Raw genomic sequence first — 28,000 nt, 5'->3', positions numbered from 1 at the left:
TATTGTTGCATGTTGCGTTTATTTTTGTTCAGTGTAGGCGGTCTTGCATCCCTGTGTACTGTAAAAGCGGCAGCTGGGCTGGTAAAAGCATAACAGTTGTACAAGGTTTCAACTTCAGAGAATGAGAATCGATCTGGATACAGTACACTACTGTTTCTATGAACGATGTGTCTAGACCGGCCACTCCCCAGTAAAAGCATCTTCAAAACTTCAAATAAATTAGATTTTTCAACAACAAAAAAAAATATTCCTTTAGCCCATCATTGACATTGGCTATTATTTGCAGGTTTGATTGTTGCATAGCGCAGCTGTAGGGTTGATAGTATTTACAAAAACAAAATGACATTTTGAAGGACAGATGGAAAACATATTTTTTCCATTGGTCAAAGCAAGAAAGAAACATCAAAGCCCGACAAAGGTTCAACAGAGAACATGGACAGAACATAACATACTGGTTGGGAGGTGGACGAAGAGCGATTGTCTGATTCCTAGCCGAAAGCTTCCTGTGTATACAGGGATAACAACGTCCCTCCTTTCAGGGGCTGACTGTTTCAGAGTCTGTTTTCAGGAGGAGCAGACAGGAGGAGAGTTTAGTCTAGGTCCGACGGGACCTCAGAGTGCCTTCACTCCCAGCATCCCTGCAGACAGCTCCTTCCCCCCACCCATGAGGCCCTGCAGGGTAGGGGTTATGGGTGTTGCATCTCTCTGCGGGGCCTGCAGGAGATCCTCCACCACCACGCACCCAGGCTTGGAGCGATGCCGCTTGAACGCCCGCTTCTCTGCCCTGCTCCTGGGCGGGGGCAGGCCGTCACAGAGGCGAGTGCAGGAGATGGCGGCAAGGCCGCATAAGGAGGGCTCGTCCGACTGGGAGGAGCTCTCTGAACTGCCCCCGGACGGGGGGTCCATGAAGGCGTGGTGGCTGAGACGCCCCATGCGGGGTGTAGGGTCTGTGGTGCCACCAGGGGTGCCGCTGTTACATACGGATGCTCCGTCAGCAAGCAGAGGAGCGCAGAGCGCAGTGCATTTCAAGGTTTCCACGGTCTTCATCTTACTCCGTTTCTTCTGCAGAGGGAGAAGGGTTGGGGACAGAGGGCGGAAAGGTTGAAGAGCGGGAGATTTGACTTGTCGAGGTTGGCGATGAGAGATCATGTTCACAAGACAGTTATACTCTGAGACTATGAGAGAGAGACGTTCCTTGAGATAGGGACACTATTCCATCCATACCTTTTTATTAGCTGGTAGAAAACTCAGTGGTTCAACAGTACGCGGTAACTCTGGACCTGCGAGCACAAGGAGGAAACCAAGTAAATACATTAAATAAAAAAAATAAAAAATGTACTGTTGAAACAATATTATCAAATCAGCAAAACAAAAACTATCATTAAGATAAATGACAAAGATCAAGACCCAAAGTCAAGTTATATTTATATTAATCAGCAACAAAGAAATCACAAGAGAGTACACTACACACAACACAGTCATAGGTAAACTTGCCTTCAGTGGTGGGTAACTGGAAGGAGCCCGAGTGCAGGAGAGGATATGACATTCCTCTCTTCAAGCTCATGTCTTCATATTCCCAGAAACGCCTGAGAGGAACACATGTGTTAGTTCGATTAGGACAAGAGTTGAACACAGTATCCTGATGAGGCGAGTGTGTGGTGTCCCTTGGATGGGATAACTCCAATTCAAGGGTACCCTTGTAAGGACTTCATAACACATTCGTAAGCAGTACATAAGCACAACCAATGGTGTTCCCCCCCTAGTGTAGATACCTCTCTGGGCAGCAGTAGCTATAGCTCTTGGGTATAGGACGCTCCGGGTCTGTGGAGGGAAGCTCACTGGCAGACATGCGACTGTGCTGGACACACAGCAGCAACCCCAGGAACAAACACAACACCAGGCACAGCAGGAGGTAACTCTGCCTTTCAGACACCTACAACATCGGCAGAGCAAAACGAACACACAGCGCATCCATGTGGTGTGGGTTGGTAAAGCCTTTAAAGAAATATACAATTCATTTGAATACGGCTGCATTCCAGGTTTGGGACCAATTCCATGTCAATTCAGGAGGCAAAACTTCCTTGTTCAAAAGCAATGAAGAATAGGACTTGTTTACTTACCGAATTGACTGACTTGAAATTAATTTGACCCCAACCCTGCTGTATTCAATAGACTAGGTAGGTATGCAGTATCTACCTGGCTCTGCAGCTGACTGACTCCGACAGACAGGTTGAGAACCAGCTGTGTGACGTCCTCCAGCTGGCCCTGCAACGACTGGATGGACTCCGTCTGTCTCTGGTCCTATAGGGATCCAGGAAACTAATGAGCTGGCCAATCACAAACACTCCCACAAGCCACATTCCCATACATAGCTTGATTTTTGATTGATTAACATCCAACCAGAGCCTTTCACACGACAGCCTTGACATTGTCATTATTCAAAAGGCCAAAACGGTGCGAGATTCCATCTTAAGATGGGCTTCGTAGTATGTAACACTCTATACAAAAACATTGAAGGTGGCCCTCCACTCCCCACCTGCTCCTCTGCTATCCTGGATGTGTTCTGCAGTTTGATGATGGTTTTGTTGAAAGCCCTCTGCATCTCTTCCATCTGCCTTCGGTACCTTCAACACAATGACAAAAAATCCCCATCTAAACCTTCAACGGACTGACTGTGTTCAAATGGAATTGAAAGCACTGGTTATTTCAACAGCATTTCACTGTTTGACATTGGACATTTTAACGAAGGCTAACTGGATGATGCACAATGCTTAGTACGAGCCATCAACCTTAGAGGAGCCGTACCTCTGGCTGAGCTGCTCCAGGTAACGTCCGCTCAGCGACATGTTCATCTCCAGGGCCTTGATGCGGTTGTTGAGCCTCATGAACACAGACTCCTTCTGGCTGGCGGAGGCGTGCATCGGGTTCCCGTTCGCCTGTTCCGTGGGTTTGTGGAGCTCTGCGTAGAAGTCTGAGGGGGAAGGAGAGGGGGAGGGTGGGTGAAGCAGCTGCTGCCCGTTGCCATTGGGCGACGAGGTGAAGAGGATGTCCTCCACAAGCTCTGCTTCCCCCTTGGTTTCTGTTGCGACAGCCTGGCCACGTGAGGGGGGTTCTGTCATAACCACGACGGGGACAGAGCGGGACTCCCCAGGAGTAGTGTTGCCGCTGCCAGCAGCACTCTCTGGTTCAGCTGTGGGGGCGGGAGGCTGCTGCTGCTCTGTGGGTGTGGAGACAGTGGGGAGGGGATGGGGATCGGCCACATGTGGGGGGTGGATGACCGGGATGTCTTGTTTGGCAGGCTGGACGTCCGGACAGAGCCTCTCTACAGGGGCTCTCCAACTCTGCTCTAGTGGGCCACTGGGGCTGGAGGTGGTGGTGGTGACAGTGGGAAAAGGCTGCCTGTTCTCCTCCTGCTGCACCTCCCGGTTCTTCTCTGCCCCAGTGGCGGGCTGCTTCTGCCCGGGCAGGTCTTTTGAGGAGGCCTGGTGTGGAGGCTCCACGGCAGGGGTGGGCCTAGTAGCAGAGCTGTCGGGGTCGGTGGAACTGGGTCTGGGCAGGGTGGAGGTCTGGCTGGGCTCCAGGTGGGGCAGCTCAGTGCTGGGCTCTCCCTCTCCCACTGCCTCCGTCTCAACCCATGGAAGGTGTGGTGGGGCTTGAGTGGGACTTGCTCCCCTCTCCCCGAGGGCAGGGCTGGCTTCTCTCTCCTGAGGCTGTTCCCCCCGAGTGTGGGGCTGCTGTGGGGTCTGAGTGGTCGTGGGGGAGATGGTGAGCTGCTGTGACAGGGTGATGCTGGTTCCTGAGACTGGGGGTGCCTCTGGCTCCCTCTCCTGGCTGGTGCAGGTCCTTTGAACAGAACACTGGTGGAGGAGGTACTCCTGGAAGGAGGCTGAGCAGGAGCAAGAATAGGAGGAAGACAGGCCACAGTAGTCAAGGCTTTCTTGCTGTCCGAGGCCAGGGCAATGGTGCACCTCTCTGTCCCTCCCTTCCTCTTCTTCTTCCTCCTCCAGCATGGTAACTATAGACTGGACCTCCTCCTCCTCCTCCTCCTCCTCTATAGGAGTCACAACCAGCTCCTCCCCAGTTAGATTCTCTAGTTTGGGTTCCTCTGTGACAGGGGGTTCTGGAGTAGGGGGCTCTGGTGTGGGATCCTCTGTGGTAGTGACAGGGTGTTCTTGCACCTCAGACTGTTCCACGCCTACAGTGTCAGGCCTGGAACAGCGAGACGGGGACATAAGCTACTACAGCTGCAAAACAACATTATCATGCACATCCAAGCACAGTACATGCTAGGCAGAAAGATGCAAGACTCGAAGTCTTACTAATGACAAAGTTACCTCTAATTTACCCTGGTAAATGTCATTGCTTAAAAAAAATACGTTTTAAATGACAAGATGTGTGACATAATTGTACATGTAGATAAAGTAAAAGACTAGGAGAAGAAGTGATTGGTTGGCAGGTACTTACACAGGGCTGACGGTGGAGGTGGTGTCGGGGTCAGAGGATTTACTGGCAGTCAGGTTCACTGCCTGGCCTGAGAAGTTCCCTTCCCCTGGTCCTCCTCCCAGCACATTGACTTTAATGTTGTTCACCATGTTCAGAATGACATCTGGAACAACAAGACAGCCCATTAGTGAATACTTATCCCAATCACCGAATCCATCTCCACATTGGCTTCGCAAAAGGATAGCGACTCAAGTATGACACAGCACATTCTTTCAATAGTGATATGCAGTTTGATACCATATTTGTGTGACTGGTGTAACAGGATATTTAGCTGGCTGTACGTGTCGGTAACTCACCCTTGGCTGATCCTATGAGGTCATTTGAAGCCTCGTCCTCTACAGGAACATATCCAGGAGGATAATCTGAGGGTCACACGGCAGAGCGATAACACCACACTTACCAACATCAGTCATCCAAACAGTTCAAAGGTGAGAGGTAACATGTACATATAAAACCTGCAGTAGAGTCGCTTCAGGACTTCAGACGTTCACATTATATTACATCAGGTCTCCTCATGAAAGTGAAAATGTTGTGTACATGTGACAACATATAAAATGACCATTGGTCAATGTGTCATATCTTATCTAGCATTCACTGTCCCGGTGATGGTGATTGACAGGTATTCAAGCTACTGTAGAAGATGAGGCTCTCCTCTCACCGAGGTGGTCATCCTGGTCGCCATCCTGGTCTTCCGGTCTGTCCAGGGGGTCAGCGATCTCCTCGTACTCCTCCACCATACTCGTTCCAAACACCCTTCAACAGAGTGGAGAGAAACCGCTCTAAGGCATCGCACATAGTTGTGTTTTTGAATGAGATTGAGGATTGCCAAAGAATGGCCTACACTGACTGGTGGCTATATTGGTGAAGAGCTGTTATACTCTCTAGGAGCCACTAGAGGGAAGACAGAGATACGCCAGTAGCCCAGTAATAACACACCAAGTAGGTTGAATAATAGTTAAGGTTATTATAAGAATCCTAAAGGAAAAGGTTTCAACTAGGGTATCTACCATCCAACTGGGACTTGGAAATACTACAAATCCCACAGTACTTACTATGACTGTGATATGTGCTTGTCTCACCTAGCTACTTTAAGATGAATGCACTAACTGTAAGTCATTCTGAATAAAATGTAAATGTAGTCATTATCAAGGGTGTATGCGTGGTTGAGTCTTTGGTCCCTTACAATAATGACCTCCTATGGTCCCTAGTGATTGGATTTGGGACATTATATTCCAGTTGCCTTTTAAAAAATGATATAAAAACTCGTCCTCTCACTGTCAACTGTGTTTATTTTCAGCAAACTTAATATTTGTATGAACATAAGATTCAACAACTGAGACATAAACTAAACAAGTTCCACAGACATGTAACTAACAGAAATTGAATAATGTGTCCCTGAACAAAGGGGGGGGGGTCAAAATAAAAAGTAACAGTCAGTATCTGGTGTGACCACCAGCTGCATTAAGTACTGCAGTGCATCTCCTCCTCATGGACTGCATCAGATTTACCAGTTCTTGCTGTGAGATGTTACCCCACTCTTCCACCAAGGCACCTGCAAGTTCCCAGACCTTTCTGGGGGAAATGGCCCGAGGCCTCACCCTCCAATCCAACACATCCCAGATGTGCTCAATGGGATTGAGATCCGGGCTCTTCGCTGGCCATGGCAGAACACTGACATTCCTGTCTTGCAGGAAATCACTCACAGAACGAGCAGTATGGCTGGTGGCATTGTCATGCTGGAGGGTCATGTCCACCTCCAAATCGATCCCTCACCAGAGTACAGGCCTCGGTGTAACACTCATTCCTTCGACGATAAACGCGAATCCGACCATCACCCCTGGTGAGACAAAACCGCGACTCGTCAGTGAAGAGCACTTTTTGCCAGTCCTGTCTGGTCCAGCGACGGTGGGTTTGTGCCCATAGGCAACGTTGTTGCCGGTGATGTCTGTTGAGGACCTGCCTTACAACAGGCCTACAAGCCCTCAGTCCAGCCTATTGCGGACAGTCTGAGCACTGATGGAGGGATTGTGCGTTCCTGGTGTAACTCGGGCAGTTGTTGTTGCCATCCTGTACCTGTCCCGAAGGTGTGATGTTCGGATGTACTGATCCTGGTCTGCCACTGCGAGGATGATCAGCTGTCCGTCCTGTCTCCCTGTAGCACTGTCTTAGGCGTCTCACAGTACGGACATTGCAATTTATTGCCCTGGCCACATCTGCAGTCCTCATGCCTCCTCGCAGCATGCCTAAGGGACGTTCACGCAGATGAGCAGGGACCCTGGGCATCTTTCTTTTGGTGTTTTTCAGAGTCAGTAGAAAGGCCTCTTTAGTGTCCTAAGTTTTCATAACTGTGACCTTAATTGCCTACCGTCTGTAAGCTGTTAGTGTCTTAACAACCGTGCCACAGGTGCATGTTCATTAATTGTTTATGGTTCATTGAACAAGCATGGGAAACAGTGTTTAAACCCTTTACAATGAAGATCTGTGAAGTTATTTGGATTTTTACGAATTATCTTTGAAAGACAGGGTCCTGAAAAAGGGACGTTTCTTTTTTTGCTGAGTTTATATATTTTTTACAACCATTCATGCCTCTATAGGAGAAAAACTATGTCGGTGATTGGTTGGCTGTACTTTTTGAAGAGATAATGTTCTGCAATCTCTGACTGCCAGAACTGCCCCCCAGTGCCCCTGACAAAAGGCATCTTATTTCTATGGTGTTGGAGAGAGCTAAGTTCAACAGCACTAGACTAGCAGTCTCAGATGCAACAGTCCCCTCGGCTCAGCCTTACCAACTGGTTTAGGAGGGGCGACTAGGGGCACATTTTTACCACTCCTACTCTATTACATAAACCCCCCCCCCCCCCCCCACACACTATCTTCAGCTTGATGGTAATCCATCAATCATTGATGGTAATCCATTGGCATTACTGTACAATACCTGTGGATTCGGTAAATTGATGCTTTTTACAGCTATATGTTATTTTATCTGCGATTTTCCCAATTACCTTTTAAAATGTTCCATTAATTCAGTGTTTTCCTATTCATTGCCTACCTTACGAGGCTGAGAGGGCAGAAGTGTTCAGATCCATGGTGAGAGACCAGCTCCACCTGCGATGAAACACAGACATCATGAATATCCAGGAAACAGGCATCAGCGCATGGTGGGATTTGGCCGGTGGTCAAATCCTCATTGAAATCGTGGGAAAAATAGTCAAAATCCAGAAGTAAGTTGTTAACGTTGATGCTTTTCTGGGTGACCAGCGACAAGCTAGCACACTTTGAAGCTGTGATCAAACATCCTTGCCCTAAAGAATGGGCTTCTCTACAGTAAAAATGATATGGAATTCTCATGAGTGACATGACTAGATGAATGATAATAATTACAAATATATTTTGATTGGCTTGGTCCAGATTGTATAGATTCTGTGCTACCTGGCCTGCAGTAAGCTAGGGCTGATCAGTTAGCAAGCTTCTCCTACTGCTAGCATTGTGACTAAACACCAAAGCCCTTCCATTCCCTCCACTCCTCTGTCTACATGCTCCTCCACAGACCGACCACCTCTAAGAGAGAAATGGGCTAACCTTTATGTACTTGGTGAACATCTGAAGCAGGAGAAACAAGAGAAGAGAAACAAATAATTACAAGAGGAAACATGCACACATGCATTTAAAACAGGACCACGTGTATGAATGCTGGTTCCTGCTCCAGTCCTCGGAAAAGAGGTACAGAAGCATCAGATTAAATACGAGCAAAACAGCGAGGTTTATACAAATCTCCGCTGTTGAAAATTAACTGTTAGTCTAAAAGAAATGTGAGATAATGTCTAGATGCTTTTTATAGTGGAGATCAAGTTTATAAATTGCCTGGCTGGGCTGATGAGACAGTGGATTGCGCAGTCAGATGGAACAGAGTAAAAAGGCATTTTAACGTCATAGATTTGGCCGGTGGTAACTTGTGGAATAGACACCGGCTGGAATGCGGTTTTAACCAATCAGCATTCAGGATTAGACCCACCTGTTGTATAATTGTAAACTATTACTCTAGAATGAGAGGACAAGCATACATACACAGCCCTGCAGGATTTGAGTAAAGTGGGGGATACTCTAGTATTGATGATCTTTTCTTTTCATTTAAATAAGAAGTCCCATTCAGAATACCTCTTTCCCAAGAAAAACCTGAAAGAGTAGAGTGGGAGTAGAGAAGGAACAGGAGGACGCCATACACACCTTGACATATTTGGTATACAGATGGTCATCCAGAGGGAAACTCTGAACAGTGCGCTCGTCCCGAGCATGAAAAGTTCCCCGCTTCACCCACTTGTTGGTTGGATACCTGACGGAGCATCATCCAACATCATTCAACCTACTGATCTATCCTTAGTGCAGTAGTAGTGACTGTTTCTGTTTGTAGCATTTATGATGTTCAGTATCAAAATGACAGATTAAAAGATATCAAAACGAGACATTCCCATTGGGGTCGTGTTCATTAGGCACCAAAAAGAAGAAAACTGACTAATACAGGGAGAGAATATCTGGTAAAAAAAAACAGCACTCATTTTCATTTCAGTTTCTAAACGGTGTAAAAATGTCATTGTTTTGTTGTTGAAACTGAGAAACGGAGGAGAGGAGCCTCCGGTAGCGTGGTAAAAAAAAAATGGCGGAACATATTCTGCTGTTCTATCGCGCGTGCAATGATGTCCGAGGGGGGGGAAAAAACAGTGTTCGTTATTTGCAGTAACTTCTTTGTTGTTGTAATATCCCAAACGGACGTGGCAGTTTCACCAATTTAAGGACACCAGCTTTAATGAACATGACCCAGGTCAAACCTGTCACTGATGGAGACCAGGAAGTCTTTGGGTGTAGAAGAGAAGAGCTCAAAGTTAGCGATGTCCAACTGCTTCACCTGGATGGGATCACACAGCTCGATGATGAACCTGAAGAAGAAGAAGAAAGAAAGGAGAAAGAAAGAGAGAGAGAGGATGTTGAGGGATGAGGATACAGTAGGTGGTGAGTGGAGTAGTGGATGTTGTCCTACCTGTGGTTATAAAGGGAAAAAGCAACAGGGAGGTTTTACAGGAAGTATAAGCATAAGGACAGAAGATATTTTTGAGAGACAGATACACAAACTCTTAGAGCAGCAACACACAGGGATCTAGACACACACACACACTCACCAGATCTTGTTGCTGCAGGGATTTAACATGTAATGATCCATGCTCTCCATTAATATGGCTGAAGTGCTCTGAGAAACAAAGATCCTTCCATCAAAATCTGCAACGCTAAACATAAAAATCTATATATTAGATCGGTTTGGAGGGTGACAGTTTGAAATAGATACCTTAGCCTCTGGGTTAGAACCCAGGATCTTTGCCCCACACTCCACCGATGCATAGTTGTTGAAGTTCTTCTGCACCTTCTTTACAGCGTGGGAGCCGCCGTTGCTGGAGGTATGAGTGGCCTGAGCTATGAAGAGAGATAGACTTTTAAATCAAAACCAGTAATTGATTGAGTGACTGAGACAGATGGTGTTTCCTGGCCTATCTTACTCTTCTCGGTCTCCACCTCCATCATTTTCTTCTTCCACTCGTCAAAGGTGGGGATGTCCTCCGGATCCTTGGTTGCCACGCTGGGATCTGTCTCTGTGATGATGTGTGAGCTCAAGTCCTAAGAATAGCAGTCAACAGACAAGCATCAGACCTGGGTCAAATACATACTGTCTGTGTGTCAAATACTTTCATTTGAGGTCGGGATTATTAAGCTTGGAGGTTGTTACTTTTGGGACTATCAGCATCAGAAAACGTTATTGCCGTGCAACCGATGTTGGTGTTTCTCTACCTGTTCTTTGAGCATGTGGGAGGCGTTGGTCCCCTGAGCCAGCCCCACTGAGGCCTGACCTACCTTGACCAGAGGGGGGTCTATGTCAGTCTTGGTGCCCTTTCCCAGGGCATTGGATGTGTTCTCCAGGACAACAGGAAGACTACATATGGGGACAATAGAAAGAGAGCCTACATTGAAAAAATGTGTTTCGAACCTGAGCATCACTTGACTGTCTTAACCTGCTGATTTAAGCCTAGCCATTAGCTCTCTGGGTTCAGTCCTCAGGTAAGGCTAATAACCACGGGACCACCTCCGTTACACTGACCTGGTGAAGGTGCCGTCAAAGGGGTTGGTTTCTCCAGCTTCACAGTCGGCTATGGCCAGATCAGCATCGCTGGATTCTGACAAAGGGACATCAGACACAATTTCCTCTGGTACACTAGAGGATGAGCTAGGGGTGCTGGAGGGGTCTTCGGGGATGGGGTTGAGGGCAGGGGCAGATGGTGGAGGGGAGAGGTCAGAGGCGGGGGTTGGCTTCTGCTCTTGGGTGACAACGGCCTCTGGAGGTGGCTGCTCAGCCTCTGGCCGGGCCTCTGGCCGTGCTGTCTCTTGCTCCTTCTCTGCTACAGAATCCTCCAGGTCCAACGTCTGGGAAACATCATCACCTCACTAAAACACCGAACTTAGTATTGATGGCCCACGACAACCACCCACCAGCCTGAGCCATACGTGCTATATAACCTTTAACGCTAAAAAGATTTCAGGAACAATCAAAATGTCTGATCAACAGGTCTGACGGACAGCATCCAAGTCTCAATTTGCACTTACACTAAAGAGAGAGAGAGACATCTGCTTCACATCTAGTAAACAAGCCAGGGTGGAGTAGTTTTTCAGGCCTAGTCGTTAGGATTCATCATTGCAGTACCGTGTGGACCCCAGGAGCACTAGGTTGTAACAGCTAAATGGGGGATCTAAATAAACCAAACGAATACCTTGACATGCTCCTTGTCCTCCACCTCTGTGCCTGGAGTCTCCGCCTCCTCCCCTGCTAGGCCCTGCTGCTGTGTCGCCACCTCCTCTCCCTCTGGCAGCACCTCTTCAGATAGGTACTGGGCATACTGGGACCCCCAGCCCTCCTCTACCTGAACAACACCCTAACAGACGGGACAGGAAGGAAACATTCGTTGCTGTTTGCTGTCTGGGCTAGGGGGCAGTATTTTCACGGCCGGATAAAAAACGTACCCGATTTAAACTGGTTACTACTCTTTCCCAGAAATGAGAATATGCATATTATTAGTAGATTTGGATAGAAAACACTCTGAAGTTTATAAAACTGTTTGAATGGTGTCTGTGAGTATAACAGAACTCATATGGCAGGCAAAACCCTGAGAAAATTCCAAGCAGGAAGTGGCCTGTCTGCAAATTTGTAGTTCTCCCTTTGCTTCTCTATCGAAACTACAGTGCCCGTGGGGTTATGTAGCACTTTCTAAGGCTTCCATTGGCTCTCTAAAGCGTTCAGAAAGCACATTGACGCGTCTCCTGTCTCCGGGCAGAGTACAGGAGCACAGTTTGTCAGTGGACTGCCTGGTGGCAAAGAGATTGGAAATGCGCATTCACGAGACCTCGCCATTTTTTCTCTTCCTTTTTGAATGAATACAGCATTGTCCGGTGGGAATATAATCTCTATTTTACGAGAATAATACCATAAAAATTGATTTTAAACAGTGTTTGACATGCTTCTAAGTACGGTAATGGAACATTTTGAAATTTGTTGTCTCGAAATGTGCTCCCGTGTTACCCTTCGGATAGTGACCTGAACGCACGAACAAAACGGAGGTATTTGCACATAACTATGGATTATTTGGAACAAAAACAACATTTATTGTGGAAGTAGCAGTCCTGGGAGTGCATTCTGACGAAGAACAGCAAAGGTAATCCAATTTTTCTAATACTAATTCTGAGTTTAGTGAGCCCCGAACTTGGCGGGTGTCAAATTAGCTAGCCGTGATGGCTGAGCTATGTACTCAGAATATTGCAAAATGTGCTTTCGCCGAAAAGCTATTTTAAAATCTGACATAGCGATTGCATAAAGGAGTTCTGTATCTATAATTCTTAAAATAATTGTTATGTATTTTGTCAACATTTATCATGAGTAATTTAGTAAATTCGGTGGGAATATAATTTCTGAACATCACACGCCAATGTAAAAAGCTGTTTTTTGATATAAATATGAACTTGATTGAACAAAACATGCATGTATTGTATAACAATGTCATAGGAGTGTAATCTGATGAAGATCAAAGGTTAGTGCTGCATTTAGCTGTGTTTTGGGTTTTTGTGACATATATGCTTGCTTGAAGAATGGCTGTGTGGTTATTTGTGTCTATGTACTCTCCTAACATAATCTAATGTTTTGTTTTCGCTGTAAAACCTTTTTGAAATCGGACAATGTGCTTAGATTAACGAGAGTCTTATCTTTCAAATGGTGTAAAATAGTCGTATGTTTGAAATATTGAAATTATAGCATTTTTGAGGTTTTTGTATTTCGCGCCAAGCTCTTTCACTGGCTGTTGAATAGAGTGGGACACTAACGTCCCACCTAGCCCCTAGAAGTTAAAAGAAATGTGTGTCAACAGGAAAGTTGCTTATATTAGGTATGTAGAAAGAAAATTAAAAAACATCTTATGGTCCAACAGGTGGGGCAGGTTATGTACCCTGTGATGGGACTTGTCGCCTGGGTCTTCCTCTCCGCTGCTGTCCTGAGCAGGTGCAGGCATGCTCTGAGCCTCTGGGGGCTGCTCTGCGCAGCCAACATATTTAATTGGGTGCCTGGGGAAACACAGGAGAAGACATCAGTGTTATTGTTTTGGGCAAGGGGAGTAGAGTTAGGAGAGACGAGAGTAATGGGAAAAGTAGAATTGGAATTTCAGTTGACTTCCCGAATCGGCTTCGTTTCGATTAAATTGACCCCGAATCCTGTTAAGATGTGGCAATATCCTGTAACCTAGCGTCACTATGTTTACTATACCAACAAGGACAAGCCTTAATCAGAAGGAAAACAACTCGATTTCAAAGAACCCATGAATGAGTCATGAGCAATCAGAGGGGGCTGCTGCCCAGCAGTCAGAGTTGAGAGAGGTGATATGGGAACGACCAGGTGGCTGACAAACTGTGAGACACACACATTTTATCTTATCACTGTAGGGGGCTGGCCAGGCTGGAGGTCAAAGTCAAAACCTAAAGCCATGTGGCTGCACAGAGAAAGTGACAACTGCATGCCATCTGTTGACAGTCTGACGGTGTGACAGGGAAATGGACAAGTCAATGTCACAGCTGTCCTGTTCATCCTGGCATGGGACAACAGAGATCACCGGTCAGTCAGAACAAGGCTTTAAATAGTTCCACTAAGAACAATGTCACATTTCTACTGGGGACAGAGGTCCTTGTCTTGAGCTCCAGTGTCAAAATACTTCAACACAAACTTGGCCTTGTCAACAGCAAGTCTATTGTCTAGTAGTGAGGTTTATAGGGTAAGTTATGTACTCTGCTTGGCCACTGGAGTCTGGTAGGACACAAATACTGTAAGCTGTACAGTGTTTGTTTACCTTTTAATTCATAGCCAACAGTCTTAATGTAACCCCTGAGAAGCCATGCTGATTTTAAGACACTAGACAATGAATAACGTATCAGAGTGTGTGGCCATTTTAACAACAGAATGGATTGTGGAAGGACATGTACTCCCGAGCATCTGCTGACCAACTGGCAAGTGTCTTCACTGACATCTTCAACCTCTCCCTGACCGGGTCTGTAATACCAACATGTTTCAAGCAGACCACCATAGTCCCTGTGCCCAAGAACACTAAGGTAACCTGCTTAAATGACTACTGACCCGTAGCACTCACGTCTGTAGCCATGAAGTGCTTTGAAAGGCTGGTCATGGCTCACATCAACATCCCAGAAACCCTAGACCCACTCCAATTTGCATACCACCCCAACAGATCCACAGATGATGCAATCTCTATTGCACTCCACACTGCCCTTTCCCACCTGGACAAAAGGAACACCTACGTGAGAATGCTGTTCATTGACTACAACTCAGCGTTCAACACCATAATACCCTCAAAGCTCATCACTAAGCTAAGCTGGGAATAAACACCTCCCTCTGCAACTGAATCCTAGACTTACTGACGGGCCGCCCCCAGGTGGTAAGGGTAGGTAACAACACATCCGCCACGTTGATCCTGAACACAGGGGCCCCTAAGGGGTGCATGCTTTGTCCCCTCCTGTACTCCCTGTTCACCCACGACTGCATGGACAGGCACAACTCCAACACCATCATTAAGTTTGCCGACCACACAACGGTGGTAGGCCTGATCACCGACAAAGATGAGACAGCCTATAAAGAGGTCAGAGACCTGGCAGTGTGGTGCCATGACAATAACCTCTTCCTCAACGTGATCAAGACAAAGGAGATGATCGTGGACTACAGGAAAAAGAGGGCCGAGCATGCCCCCATTCTCATCGACGGGGCTGTAGTGGAGCAGGTTGAGAGCTTCACGTTCCTTGGTGTCCACATCACCAACAAACTAGAATGGTCCAAACACACCAAGACAGTTGTGAAGAGAGCACGACAATGCCTATTCCCCCTCAGGAGACTGAAAAGATTTGGCATGGGTCCTCAGATCCTCAAAAAGTTCTACAGCTGCACCATCGAGAGCATCCTGACTGGCTGAGTCACCGCCTGGTATGGCAACTGCTCGGACTGCGACCGCAAGGCGCTACAGAGGGTAGTGCGTACGGCCCAGTATATCATTGGAGCCAAGCTTCCTGCCATCCGACCTCTATACCAGGCGGTGTCAGAGGAAGGCCCTGAAAAAGTCTCCAGCCACCCTAGTTATAGACTGTTCTCTCTGCTACCGCACGGAAACTGTACCGGAGTGCCAAGTCTACGTCCAAAAGGCTTCTTAACAGCTTCTACCCCCAAGCCATAAGACTGCTGAACAGCTAATCAAATGCCTACCCGGACTATTTGCATTGACCCCCCCCCCCCCCCCCCCCCCCACAGACTTTTTCTACGCTGCTGCTACTTGCTGTTTATTATCTCTGCATAGTCACTTTACCACTACCTACATGTACATATAACCTCAATTACCTCGACTAACCTGTACCCCCGCACATTGACTCGGTTTCGGAACCCCCAGTACATAGCCTCGTTATTGTTATTTTGTTGCTCTTTTATTTTTTAGTTTTTTTACATTCGTTTATTTAGTAAATGTAGTAACTTGACAAGGAATGCCCACACGCATTTCGATATTACTTTACTTTACTTTCAACCCAAACCTAAAGGTGTATTGCCAGGTACAAACGGTACAGATATAACAGAACTATATAGCCCACTCAGCCGGTGGTAGAATCACATTGCACAGAACTCACTCTTGGTGATGACATCATCAAAGGGGAAAGGTCAAGGTTAATGCCAATAATAACCATGTAATTATTTATATAGTGTCCACACTATAACACTTCTCCCCCCTCAATTTAAATCCCCCCCCCTGTAAGGAAAACATAAGGTTAACAAGTAAACCACATTAGTGTTTTCTTCTCTTTACTACACCACACTGTAGAACTTCTGCTGGTGTTACCGTAAATGTAACCAAAACAACAACAATAAAATGACAGTCCTTATTTCTTTTCAACTAGGTCTGCTGCTCCAAACAAACACTAACACCACGAGTCTCTCAGTCTCAACTACAGAGTTAGTTTTTCAGGAGGCTTGTGACTACGCTGTGATCTGCGCAGTACTCCTGGTGTGCTACGAGACACAGGTAAGGCATGTCCCAGTGGAGCTGGGTCTGAGGGCACAGGAGCGGGTTGGGTGTTTGTGAGAGAATGTCCATCACCCTCTGCTGGAACCACTGAATGCCCCTGTTCCTCAGATGCTGTTTCCTGTGGGATTTCAACTTGTATACTACCACCCACAGCTGTTCCGTCTGAAAACATGGTCTTGTCTTTGTCATAGCGCAGGCGGAGATGGTCCTGGTGTCTGCGCATGACTCGACCATCAGTCAGTTTGACCACAAAGGAGACGGGACCACTCTGACTCAGAATGATACCTGGCAACCAGCGTTGGCTGCTTGTGAAGTTGCGGATGTAGACAGTGTCATTGGGTTTTAACTGTCTCTCCCTTGCGTGGTGGTCATGTCTCTCTTTTTGTTTCTCCTGCTTCCGTTCCACTCGTGCTCTGATGTTCGGACGCAGTAGATCCAGGTGAGCTTTTGGCCTTCTGCCCATTAACATCACCGCTGGAGCCTGTCCTGTTGTTGTTTGTGGCGTGATGCGGTACTGGAACAAGAACCGAGAGAGCTTAGTAGTGATGGTTCCCCCAGTCATCCTTTTGAGCCCCTCTTTCAGTGTCTGCACAGCCCGCTCCGCTAAGCCGTTTGAGGCCGGGTGAAACGGGGCGCTGCGGACATGGCGGATCCCGTTTCTCCGCATGAATTCTTGGAACAAATCACAGGTAAACGTTGTTGCGTTGTCGGACACCAGAGAGTCCGGCAGACCATGGGTTGAAAACACCTGCCGAAGCTTTTCGATGGTTGTGGTCGCTGTGATGTTGCTCATGATGTGCGCCTCCAGCCACTTGGAGTGTGCGTCCACCATGACAAGGAACATGTGACCCATGAAAGGGCCTGCAAAATCTATATGCAGCCTAGACCATGGGTGGTCAGGCCACTCCCACAGATGTAGTGGCGCGGGCGGCGCCATCTTCTGGTTGATCTGGCACTCAGAACATGATTTAACTTTGTCTTCTACCTCCTGATCCATGTTAGGCCACCAGATGTAAGATCTGGCTAAACTTTTCATCCGGGAGGCACCCGGGTGAGCCTCATGGACCTCATCCATGACTTGTGCACGGCCAGGGGGTGGAACAACCACTCTGGACCCCCAGAGTATGCAGCCATCCTGCACACTCAGCTCCGTTTTGCGCTTTGCGTAAGGTCCTAGTCCATCATCCTCTATGACAGGAGGCCAACCCTGCATCAGGAATCTTTTCACTTGGGACAGGATAGGATCCCGGTCTGTCCACTGTTTGATCTGATTGGCATTCACAGGTGAGTTTGACAATCTCTCCATTAGGAAAATTGTCTCGGGAGGCACCACAGTTGTGGCAGGCATCTCTGGTAGCGGGAGACGGCTGAGCGCGTCTGCATTTGCATTGTCCTTCCCCGCTCTATACACTATCGTATACTGGTAAGCCGACAGTGTCAGGGCCCAACGCTGTAACCTTGCTGAAGCCATGGGCGGAATGCATCTTGATTCACTAAAAAGGCTCATCAGTGGTTTGTGGTCAGTGCATATGGTGAAATGACTACCGTAGAGGTACTGATGGAAGCGTTTCACAGCAAAGACTATGGCCAGACCTTCCTTGTCTAACTGTGAATAACCCTTCTCAGCACTCGTCAGCGTACGTGATGCAAATCCAATGGGTCTCTCTGACCCGTCCTCCATCTGATGAGAGAGTACTGCCCCGACGCCATAGGGTGAGGCGTCACATGACAGGATGATCTCTTTGTCTTGGTCAAAATGAACCAGAAGTTGTGCTGATTGTAGTAGTGCTTTCACTTCCTTGAAAGCTTTCTCTTGTGCTGGCCCCCACTTCCATTTACAGTCTTTGTGGAGCAACTGATAAAGTGGAGCCAACACTGTTGACAGCTCAGGGAGGAACTTCCCATAGTAGTTCACCATGCCCAGGAACGACCTGAGCTCTGACCCATTCTTGGGGTTTGGAGCATCCTTGATTGCCCTGACTTTGTCCTCCACAGGACACAGACCCTGCGCTGTGATCTTGTGACCTAGGTATGTCACACTCTGTGCTTGGAATGTGCACTTGCTACGCTTCAGGCGCAGCCCTGCCTCAGAGAATCTCTTTAACACCTGGTCCAGATGGTGGAGGTGCTCCTCCTCCGTCTCCCCTGTAACCAGGATGTCATCCAGGTACACTGCTACATGAGGGATCCCCTGCAGCAGATTGTCCATTGTCCTCTGGAAAATGGCTGGGCTGGACGCCACTCCGAAAACCAAGCGGTTGTACCTGAACAAGCCTTTGTGCGTGTTGACTGTGACATACTCTTTTGAGTCCTCGTCCAGGAGGAGCTGTTGGTAGGCGTGACTCATGTCAAGCTTTGAGAACGTCTTGCCTCCTGCCAGTGTAGCGAACAAGTCCTCCACCCGTGGCAGCGGGTAAGCGTCTAGCTTAGAGGCCCTGTTGATGGTGAGTTTGTAGTCCCCACATATACGCACCGTGCCGTCACTTTTCAGAACGGGAACGATAGGAGCTGCCCAGCGGGAGAACTGAACGGGAGTAATGACGTTTGCTTCCTGCAGCCGCTCCAACTCATCTTCCACTTTCTTTTTCATGGCGTAAGGCACTGTCCTGGGCTTGAAAAAGCGAGGCTCGGCCTGAGGATCCACGAACAGCTTAACTGTAGTGCCCTGCAGTGTGCCCAGTTCCTCTTTGAAAATCTCTGGGTATTTTTGAATGACATCCTCAGTCACTCGGGTGTGTTTTATCTCACCCCAGCTCAGTTGTATTTTGTTTAGCCAGTCACGCCCTAGTAAACTAGGCCCATTCCCTTTCACCACCAGGAGCCGTGCTCTCGCTTCCTGGCTGTTGTATGCAATGTTCACTTCTAGAGCCCCAAGCAATGGTATGGTCTCCCCGGTGTACGTACGCAGTCTGATCCCTGCCGGTGTGAGGGCAGAAACCTGTCTTGAGCCCCATTTTTGTTTGTAGGTCTCCTCACTTATGACAGAGGCAGAGGCCCCCGTGTCAACCTCCATCCTCATCTGCTTTCCATCTACCTCCACTGTAGCATAAATAGGCTCTGCGCGCGGCTCCCTCACATTAAACATGTTGTAGGAACAATGCTCGTCCTCCTCCTCTGTGCTCTCTAGGTGGTGCGCTGCTGACTGAGGCTTTGGTGCTGTGAACTTGCCCAGCCCAGTCCGCCCACCCTCTGGCTTGCTCCTAGGACCCCTGCATTTTTTTGCTAAATGTCCCTTTTTGTTGCAATTGTGACAGACAGTCTCCATGAACTTACAGTTGTTACCATAATGTGTCCCTCCACATCTGAAACATTCCACTGCTTTTCCCCTTTTTCCTGCCGCCTCTTTTGTCACCTGATGCACTGCACAACTTTCACTATTGGCCTTTTGAATATTTTTCACATTACTAGCGGCCATCTCCATCCCTTGAGATAGTTCCAATGCCCTCTTGAAAGTCAGTGTGGCTTCCCCAAGCAACCGGCGCTGTATGCTGTCCTCATTAATGCCACAGACTAATCTGTCACGGAGCATGTCCTCTAACATAGCCCCAAACTCACAATGTTCAGAGAGTTCCCGTAATTCAGCAACAAAGTTAGCAACAGACTGACCTGTTTTCCGAAAATGGCAGTTAAACTTGAACCTCTGGACAATCACTGAAGGCTTTGGATTGTGGTGAGTCTGAACGAGAGCAACTAGATCCCCAAAAGGAATTTCTCCCGGTCTCCGTGGTGTAGCCAAATTCCTCATTAGCTTGTAGGTTTTAGCCCCACACACACTCAAGAGAATAGAGCGCTGTTTAGCCTCATCTATGATTCCATTTGCCAAGAAAAAGTGTCCCAACCTTTCCACATATTCCGTCCAGTCTTCGTTCTCTTCCACAAACTCAGTGATAGTCCCAAACATTGCCATTATAACGCCAACCTGTCCTTGATCCTCGTTAGCGATTTGCACTTGCTGCTGATTGTCCCCGTCGGCGTTTCCGTCCAGTGGCACCTGCTCTCCGTCGCTCATTAAGCTAGCTAGCTAACTCGCCCTGTACAAGTTGATAAAGTTTTATCCTCGTCGCCAAAAAGGTGTAGTAACTTGACAAGGAATGCCCACACGCATTTCGATATTACTTTACTTTACTTTCAACCCAAACCTAAAGGTGTATTGCCAGGTACAAACGGTACAGATATAACAGAACTATATAGCCCACTCAGCCGGTGGTAGAATCACATTGCACAGAACTCACTCTTGGTGATGACATCATCAAAGGGGAAAGGTCAAGGTTAATGCCAATAATAACCATGTAATTATTTATATAGTGTCCACACTATAACAGTAAATATTGTATTACCTTAAACTGCATTGTTGGTTAAGGGCTTGCAAGTAAGCATTTCACGGTAAGGTTTACACCTGTTGTATTCGGCGCATGTGACAAATACATTTTGATTTGATTTAGGCAGTAGAAAGAAACTAGACAGTAAAGCAAAAGTAGGCCTACTTGCCAAATATAGTAAAATGTCATCAAAACCATTAGCCAAGACTACATCCCTACACGTCTGAGGAATTTCAATGATGAGTCAAGTTCAAATAGGCTAAACTATTATCTGTCACATCAGCTATGCTTCACGGAGTCGTGTCTGAAGGAGGACATGGTTAATATAAATCTAGCTGTTTTTTCTATGCATCCGCATGACAGAACAACAGTGTCTTGACAACAAGGGCGGGGGCGTGTCTCTCTTTGTTAACAACAGATCGTAGGTGATCCCTAATATTAAGGAAGTCTCGAGGTTCTGCTCGCCAGACTGAGAATAGCTCATGATAAGCTGTAGACCATACTACACTGAACAAAAATATAAAACGCAACACGTAAAGTGTTGGTCCCATATTTCATGAGCTGAAATAGAAGATCCTAGAAATGTTCCATACGCATAAGTTTATTTCTCTTAAATGCTGTGTACAAATTTGTTTACAGCCCTGGTAGTGAGCGTTTCTCCTTTGCCAAGATATGCCACAGCTGTCAGGTGGATGGATTATCAAGAAGCTGATTAAATAAACAGCATGATCATTACACAGGTGCACCTTGTGCTGAGGACAATAAAAGACCACTCTAAAATGTGCAGTTTTGTCACACAACGCCACATGTTGAGGGAGTGTGCAATTGGCATACTGACTGCAGGAATGTCAACCAGAGCTGTTGCCAGATATTTTTATGTTAATTTCTCTACCATAAGCCGCCAACATCGTTTTAGAGAGTTTGGCAGTACGTCCAACCGGCCTCACAACCGCAGACCACGTGTAACCATGCCAGCATAGGACCTCCACATCTGGCTTTTTCACCTGCTGCATCGTCTGAGACCAGCCACCCCGGACAGCTGATTAAAACTGTGGGCTTGCACAATCAAATCATTTTTGGCACAAACTGTCAGAAACCGTCTCTGGGAAGCTCATCTGCGTGCTCGTCGTCCTCACCAAGGTCTTGACCTGACTGCAGTTCGGCGTCGTAACAGACTTCAGTGGGCAAATGCTCAACTTCGATGGCCTCTTGCACGCTGGAGAAGTGTGCTCTTCACAGATGAATCCTGGTTTCAACTGTATCGGGCAGACGGCAGACATCGCGTACATCGTTGTGTGGGTGAGCGGTTTTCTGATTTCAACGTTGTGAACAGAGTTATTATCATGGTGGGGTTACGGTATGGGCAGGCATAAGCTACGGACAACGAACAAATTTTATTGATGGCAACTTGAATGCACAGTGATACTGTGACGAGATCCTGGTCAGGCCATTCATTCGCCGCCAACACCTCATGTTTCAGCATGATAATGCACAGCCCCATGTCGCAAGGATCTGTACACAATTCCTGGAAGATGAAGATGTTGCAGTTCTTCCATGGCCTGCATACTCGCCACACGTCACCCATTGAGCATGTTTGGGATGCTCTGGATTGACATGTAGAACTGCATGTTCCAGTTCCCGCCAATATCCAGCAACTTCGCACAGCCATTGAAGACGAGTGGGACAACATTCCACAGGCCACAATCAACAGCCTGAATAACTATATGCAAAGGAGATGTGTAGAGCTGTGAGGCAAATGGTGGTGACACCAGATACTGACTGGTTCTGATCCATGCCCCTTACTTTTTTTTAAAGGTATCTGTGACCAACAGATGCATATCTGTATTCCCAGTTATGTGAAATCCATAGATTAGGGCCTAATGAATTCATTTCAATTGACGGATTTCCTTATATGAACTGTAACACAGTAAAATCTTTGAAATTGTTGAATTTATATACACTGCTCAAAAAAATAAAGGGAACACTAAAATAACATCCAAGATCTGAATGAATGAAATAATCTTATTAAATACTTTTTTCTTTACATAGTTGAATGTGCTGACAACAAAATCACACAAAAATAATCAATGGAAATCCAATTTATCAACCCATGGAGGTCTGGATTTGGAGTCACACTCAAAATTAAAGTGGAAAACCACACTACAGGCTGATCCAACTTTGATGTAATGTCCTTAAAACAAGTCAAAATGAGGCTCAGTAGTGTGTGTGGCCTCCACGTGCCTGTATGACCTCCCTACAACGCCTGGGCATGCTCCTGATGAGGTGGCGGATGGTCTCCTGAGGGATCTCCTCCCAGACCTGGACTAAAGCATCCGCCAACTCCTGGACAGTCTGTGGTGCAACGTGGCGTTGGTGGATGGAGCGAGACATGATCTCCCAGATGTGCTCAATTGGATTCAGGTCTGGGGAACGGGCGGGCCAGTCCATAGCATCAATGCCTTCCTCTTGCAGGAACTGCTGACACACTCCAGCCACATGAGGTCTAGCATTGTCTTGTATTAGGAGGAACCCAGGGCCAACCGCACCAGCATATGGTCTTACAAGGGGTCTGAGGATCTCATCTCAGTACCTAATGGCAGTCAGGCTACCTCTGGTGAGCACATGGAGGGCTGTGCGGCCCCCCAAAGAAATGCCACCCCACACCATGACTGACCCACCGCCAAACCGGTCATGCTGGAGGATGTTGCAGGCAGCAGAACGTTCTCCACGGCATCTCCAGACTCTGTCACGTCTGTCACATGTGCTCAGTGTGAACCTGCTTTCATCTGTGAAGAGCACAGGGCGCCAGTGGCGAATTTGCCAATCTTGGTGTTCTCTGGCAAATGCCAAACGTCCTGCACGGTGTTGGGCTGTAAGCACAACCCCCACCTGTGGACGTCGGGCCCTCATACCACCGTCACGGAGTCTGTTTCTGAACGTTTGAGCAGACACATGCACATTTGTGGCCGGCTGGAGGTCATTTTGCAGGGCTCTGGCAGTGCTCCTCCTGCTGCTCCTCCTTGCACAAAGGCGGAGGTAGTGGTCCTGCTGCTGGGTTGTTGCCCTCCTACGGCCTCCTCCATGTCTCCTGATGTACTGGCCTGTCTCCTGGTAGCGCCTCCATGCTCTGGACACTACGCTGACAGAAACAGCAAACCTTCTTGCCACAGCTCGCATTGATGTGCCATCCTGGATGAGCTGCACTACCTGAGCCACTTGTGTGGGTTGTAGACTCCGTCTCATGCTACCACTAGAGTGAAAGCACCGCCAGCATTCAAAAGTGACCAAAACATCAGCCAGGAAGCATAGGAACTGAGAAGTGGTCTGTTGTCACCACCTGCAGAACCAGTCCTTTATTGGGGGTGTCTTGCTAATTGCCTATAATTTCCACCTGTTGTCTATTCCATTTGCACAACAGCATGTGAAATTTATTGTCAATCAGTGTTGCTTCCTAAGTGGACAGTTTGATTTCACAGAAGTGTGATTGACTTGGAGTTACATTGTGTTGTTTAAGTGTTCCCTTTATTTTTTTGAGCAGTGTATATTGGTTCAGTGTATTTCCCAGCATATTTTTCGTAGCTATCCATTTACCAACACAAACCGATGCTGGTACTAAGATCGCACTCAACGAGAAATATAGGGCCATAAGCCAACAAGAAAATGTTCATCCAGAGGCAGCGCTCCTAGTGGGCGGTCATTTTTATGCAGAAAAACTGAAATCCTTTTTAACTCATATCTACCAGCAAGTCACCTGTGCAAATAGAAAAAATAAATAATAACTCCACACACAGAGACGTATAGAAAGCTCACCCTTCATTTGGCAAATCTGACCAGAATTCTATCCTCATGATTCCTGCTTACAAGCAAAAACTCAAACAGGAAGTACCAGCGACACGCTCATTTCAGAAGTGGTCCGAGAAAGCGGATGCTAAACTACAGGACTCTTTTGCTAGCACAGACTGGAGTATGAAGCATGTGACAAATAAAATTGTATTTGATTTTGCTACACATTACATAATTTGTTTAACCAGAGGCTCGTAAACAATAACTAATGCTGCATACTCCAAGAAAGGTTCAAATCTCACCTTATATAAAAAAATATATAAATTGCTGAGGTGTAGTCACAAGCTCAAGTAAACAGTACAAATATGATAAAAATATGAAATATTTTATATGTTGTATTTCTTATTCAACAAAACTGTATCAATGAGTCTTGAAATGACTTATGCTTTCTAAATATAGTATAATCAAATTATAAAATGACTAACTATAAGATTTCACCTTCCTCACAACTGTAAAATACATATTTGTATGTTCAGTGTTATAGAAAATGTGCATACTTTCTAAAGGTCTCTCTTGATCAAAACGTCTGCGGCCATCACTGTGAACGTCTCACACAGCTCTAGCTTGGCTACCTGAACTCGTTAGGAACTTGTCTTTCATGTCTATGACAAACAGAAGGTGCTATTTTTAAAAAAAAATCAATTAATTCATTATTTTAGATTATTGGCTATAAATTGATCTCTGAACAGGGCTTGAATTTATCTTTTGTGGCCACTTATCCTTTAGACAAGTTGGACTGATTTTTTTACTTGTCCGCGAGCTCAAATCACTTATCCCAAAACTAGAAAAAGGTCTGTAACACCACGGGCCAAAAGGTGACTGAAAATTGTGTTGTATGATGCAAGGAACCACTTCACAAAATAACACTCATTATCATCCCTGGTATTGACGGAGGGCTGCTGGTCTCTGATCCCATGTATCACACAGTATATCCTGCCGTTGACGCCTTGAGAAGGGCACTTAACCCTCCATAAAGTAAAATACTGCACTGACAGGCTACTGTATAAAACACGTGGTCCGTCAACCCTCCATCTGGAGAGCAACTGGGTGTGCAGGCTTTTGATCCAACCCTGCTCAAACGCACCAGAGTCAGCTTATCAAGGTCCCGTTGAGCCACTGATATTTTACAATGTGGTGTGTTCGAGCATGAATGGAGCAAAAGCCTGCACACCCAGTAGCACTCCTGGAAACTCCTGGAGGATGGTTGGCCACCCTGCAACATTACAATCAAATAAGTTTTATGTCTTTATAAAATAATCCCCTCATTCAATGAACCAGGGATCATATGGCTAAGGTGGCTAACTAAGATGTTTATCTATTTGTAAGGTTAAAATATTCAGTGTTCAGGGGAGATCTTGACAGCATAGGAGTTACTTGTCAATTAGACTATTCTAAGAATATTTTTTTTTACTTTGTCAGAATTATATGGCCAGTATTGAATAGCAGAGAATCCTAGCCAATTTTGAGCGCTTGAGAGACGGTTTTATAACCATAGTATGCAGCATTGGTTTCAACTGAGCACCCGTATCCACTGTGGTTATACACGAGTGCCGGTGGAAAGTTTTTAGGACATTGGACACAATAATGACATTAACACAAGCTAATAGCTAAATAGTTAACTAGCAAGATCGCCAATTCAAAACATAGTGTAGTTTGGCAGGTTATCTAGTTGGTATAATGTATATCATTATTTTACCTACCTCTCTCCCCTCTGGCAAGGCCCACTGGCACACACAGGTGATGCATACACCATGACTTTTCCAGGATTTCCCTTGCTGACCAAAAATTATGCATTGATCTCAAAAACACATCTCGCTACTGCATGATTGAAAGACCGCTTGTGCCTGTCAATGCAGGCCTACAATAATTATACTCTGATGCTCTCTGCAGAAATTGGAGGACACTGATCCAATTCTGATCGGAGTAACCTAACTATTTCATAATGTAATTTTTGCATAATTTTTTACTTGCCCCAGGCAAGCAGACAAGCGTTAATGTCGAGCCCTGTCTAAATGTACTACAGAGACGAAACATCTCTCCTGCTGAGCTACAACGTAAGAATTCCAGGCATATGCGTTGTTAGTGGCTGTGACGTAAGGTTCAGCCAGAAGCCAGAAGGAGTTGATGGACAGTCAGAAGACCGAATTAAATGGTAGGAGGGACATATCAGCTTCTAGTGGTGTCACATTTCACATCCTGCTTCACACAGGCAAAAGAGACAGCCCTGATTCTCACGGACACAGGAGTATATCCCTCAATGGAATCCATTTCAATCTATGTTCTCCACAAAACGATTTATAAGCTAAAATGTCTGTTGGAACCTGCTTGTACGTAGCGAACAATTTAGTGTGAGAAACCAGGTTAGGTTCTTTGACCTTTCCTCGAAAGGTCTTCAGGCTATTTAAATAATCTGACTGAGAATGAATGTAGCATTGATGTGTAGTTAAAGTAAACTAGGTGCATTCTTCTCCATAAGCACCTCTGGATGGACCGTGTCAACGGATTTACAGCCAGGGGTCAAGACCTAATCGCAGCTAGCCTGCTAGCTGACTAACTAACGTTACGTGGGCTGTAAATCCCCTCAAGAGCTGAAGAGTCAAATCCCGTCTTTCACAGAACAGAACACATGCCCTAAGGCTCAATACTGGCCGTGCAACAACCCAGCAAAGCAATGGCATACAATGCAATGCCAGTTTTTTTGACTTGATCTATTTTTAAAAGCTGTCCTATTCAGTATTATATAGGAGTGTTGTTTATTTAACTAATAGTTCCATGTTTGTTGCAATGGTGATGGATGGTGAGGCAGGATGTGGGCGGCATTTGATGGATTGTTGACATACCCTGAATTTGATAGCTAACTAGCTAATGACACTGAAAACAAAACAATAACACGGAAAAAATGAACTGTTTAATTGAGCTAGTTAGGTATAGTAACTGGCAAACTGCATTTGACATCTCAGACGAGTCGACTGAACTAGCTAGCTACTGTATAGTATAGAGCTACGTTAACTTACCACTTGGCTAGACAGCGAGTGGCTAGCTACCACTAAAAAACAACTAGCAGCGAGCTAGTTAACGTTATGCTTGTTGTAGTTCATTATTTTAGCATCTCTTCGAACGACTTTTGAATAACGTTACTAAGTGCTACAAAACATCTTTCTTGATATTAAAGTGAAAGAAAGTACTGTAAGGCTGTACTTACCAACACGGTAAAAACACAAGTAGGAACACTGTCACAACTCGCCACAGTCTCTTTTTCATCATCTTCCCGCAGGGTCCAACATTATCGCCGTTTACCTACAAAATGTATCAATACTGTCGTTATTCAACAGTTGTATGTTTTAAGTCCACGTAGTAGCTATCTAACTTCTAAATTGACAAGCTACAGATCTGCCATCTAAAACTGCTAGCTAGCTAGTTTCCTACAAGTGTACTGTACTGTTGGCTGTCAAATCCAGTGGTGGTGTGTACTGTCTGGAGACCTTGCGTACGTACCGCCAACCAGCCCCAGCTGTCATCGTGTCCCCCCGCTCTGTCCAATGAAAACGCAGTAAAAATCAAAGACAGTACAGTATGAAGATAAGCATAAACTGCTTCTCTAATGGAAATATCCGATATAGCTTTGAGTCGATGTCATGGCGACGTTGGCTAGCTAAACTCATGAGCAGACGCGTCCAACGGTCATCTCGCGCC

General features: G+C 46.4%; 1 protein-coding gene across 4 annotated transcripts; it reads right to left on the bottom strand.

Annotated features, from left to right (window-relative positions):
- Nucleotides 1–27,998, bottom strand: LOC115169538 (SUN domain-containing ossification factor). 4 transcript variants are annotated; one of them, XM_029725247.1, is made up of 23 exons: nucleotides 27,803–27,998; nucleotides 27,510–27,604; nucleotides 13,032–13,146; nucleotides 11,310–11,471; nucleotides 10,643–10,965; nucleotides 10,336–10,477; nucleotides 10,047–10,164; nucleotides 9,839–9,963; nucleotides 9,675–9,742; nucleotides 9,327–9,434; nucleotides 8,728–8,833; nucleotides 8,083–8,103; nucleotides 7,553–7,608; nucleotides 5,162–5,256; nucleotides 4,800–4,865; nucleotides 4,465–4,606; nucleotides 2,806–4,209; nucleotides 2,537–2,624; nucleotides 2,197–2,301; nucleotides 1,773–1,933; nucleotides 1,495–1,586; nucleotides 1,225–1,280; nucleotides 1–1,062 (listed from the first exon to the last, which is right to left on the bottom strand). In XM_029725247.1, the coding sequence occupies exons 2-23, from the start codon at nucleotides 27,569–27,571 to the stop codon at nucleotides 613–615; spliced, it is 4,065 nt and encodes a 1,354-aa protein (XP_029581107.1). In that variant the 5' UTR covers nucleotides 27,572–27,604; nucleotides 27,803–27,998; the 3' UTR covers nucleotides 1–612. The 4 variants fall into 4 exon arrangements, with proteins under 4 accessions (XP_029581107.1, XP_029581106.1, XP_029581109.1 ...); XM_029725246.1 differs by lacking the exon at nucleotides 27,803–27,998 and having other exon boundaries at nucleotides 27,510–27,791; XM_029725249.1 differs by lacking the exon at nucleotides 27,803–27,998 and having other exon boundaries at nucleotides 10,399–10,477; nucleotides 27,510–27,791.
- Between the last annotated feature and the right edge of the window lie 2 nt (nucleotides 27,999–28,000).

This window comes from Salmo trutta, chromosome 31, assembly GCF_901001165.1.
Source record: "Salmo trutta chromosome 31, fSalTru1.1, whole genome shotgun sequence".
NCBI classification, from domain to species: domain Eukaryota; kingdom Metazoa; phylum Chordata; class Actinopteri; order Salmoniformes; family Salmonidae; genus Salmo; species Salmo trutta.
Note: the sequence above shows the minus strand (reverse complement) of the source record. Positions and strands in the feature narration are given on the sequence as shown.

Coding starts and splice junctions, on each gene's coding strand:
- LOC115169538 (XM_029725247.1), bottom strand. CDS start 27,571: ATGATGAAAAAGAGACTGTGGCGAGTTGTGACAGTGTTCCTACTTGTG. Junction 10,966..11,309: donor AGGACAAGGAGCATGTCAAG/GTATTCGTTTGG, acceptor GATGTTTCCCAG/ACGTTGGACCTGGAGGATTC. Junction 2,302..2,536: donor CCAGGATAGCAGAGGAGCAG/GTGGGGAGTGGA, acceptor GGATCCCTATAG/GACCAGAGACAGACGGAGTC.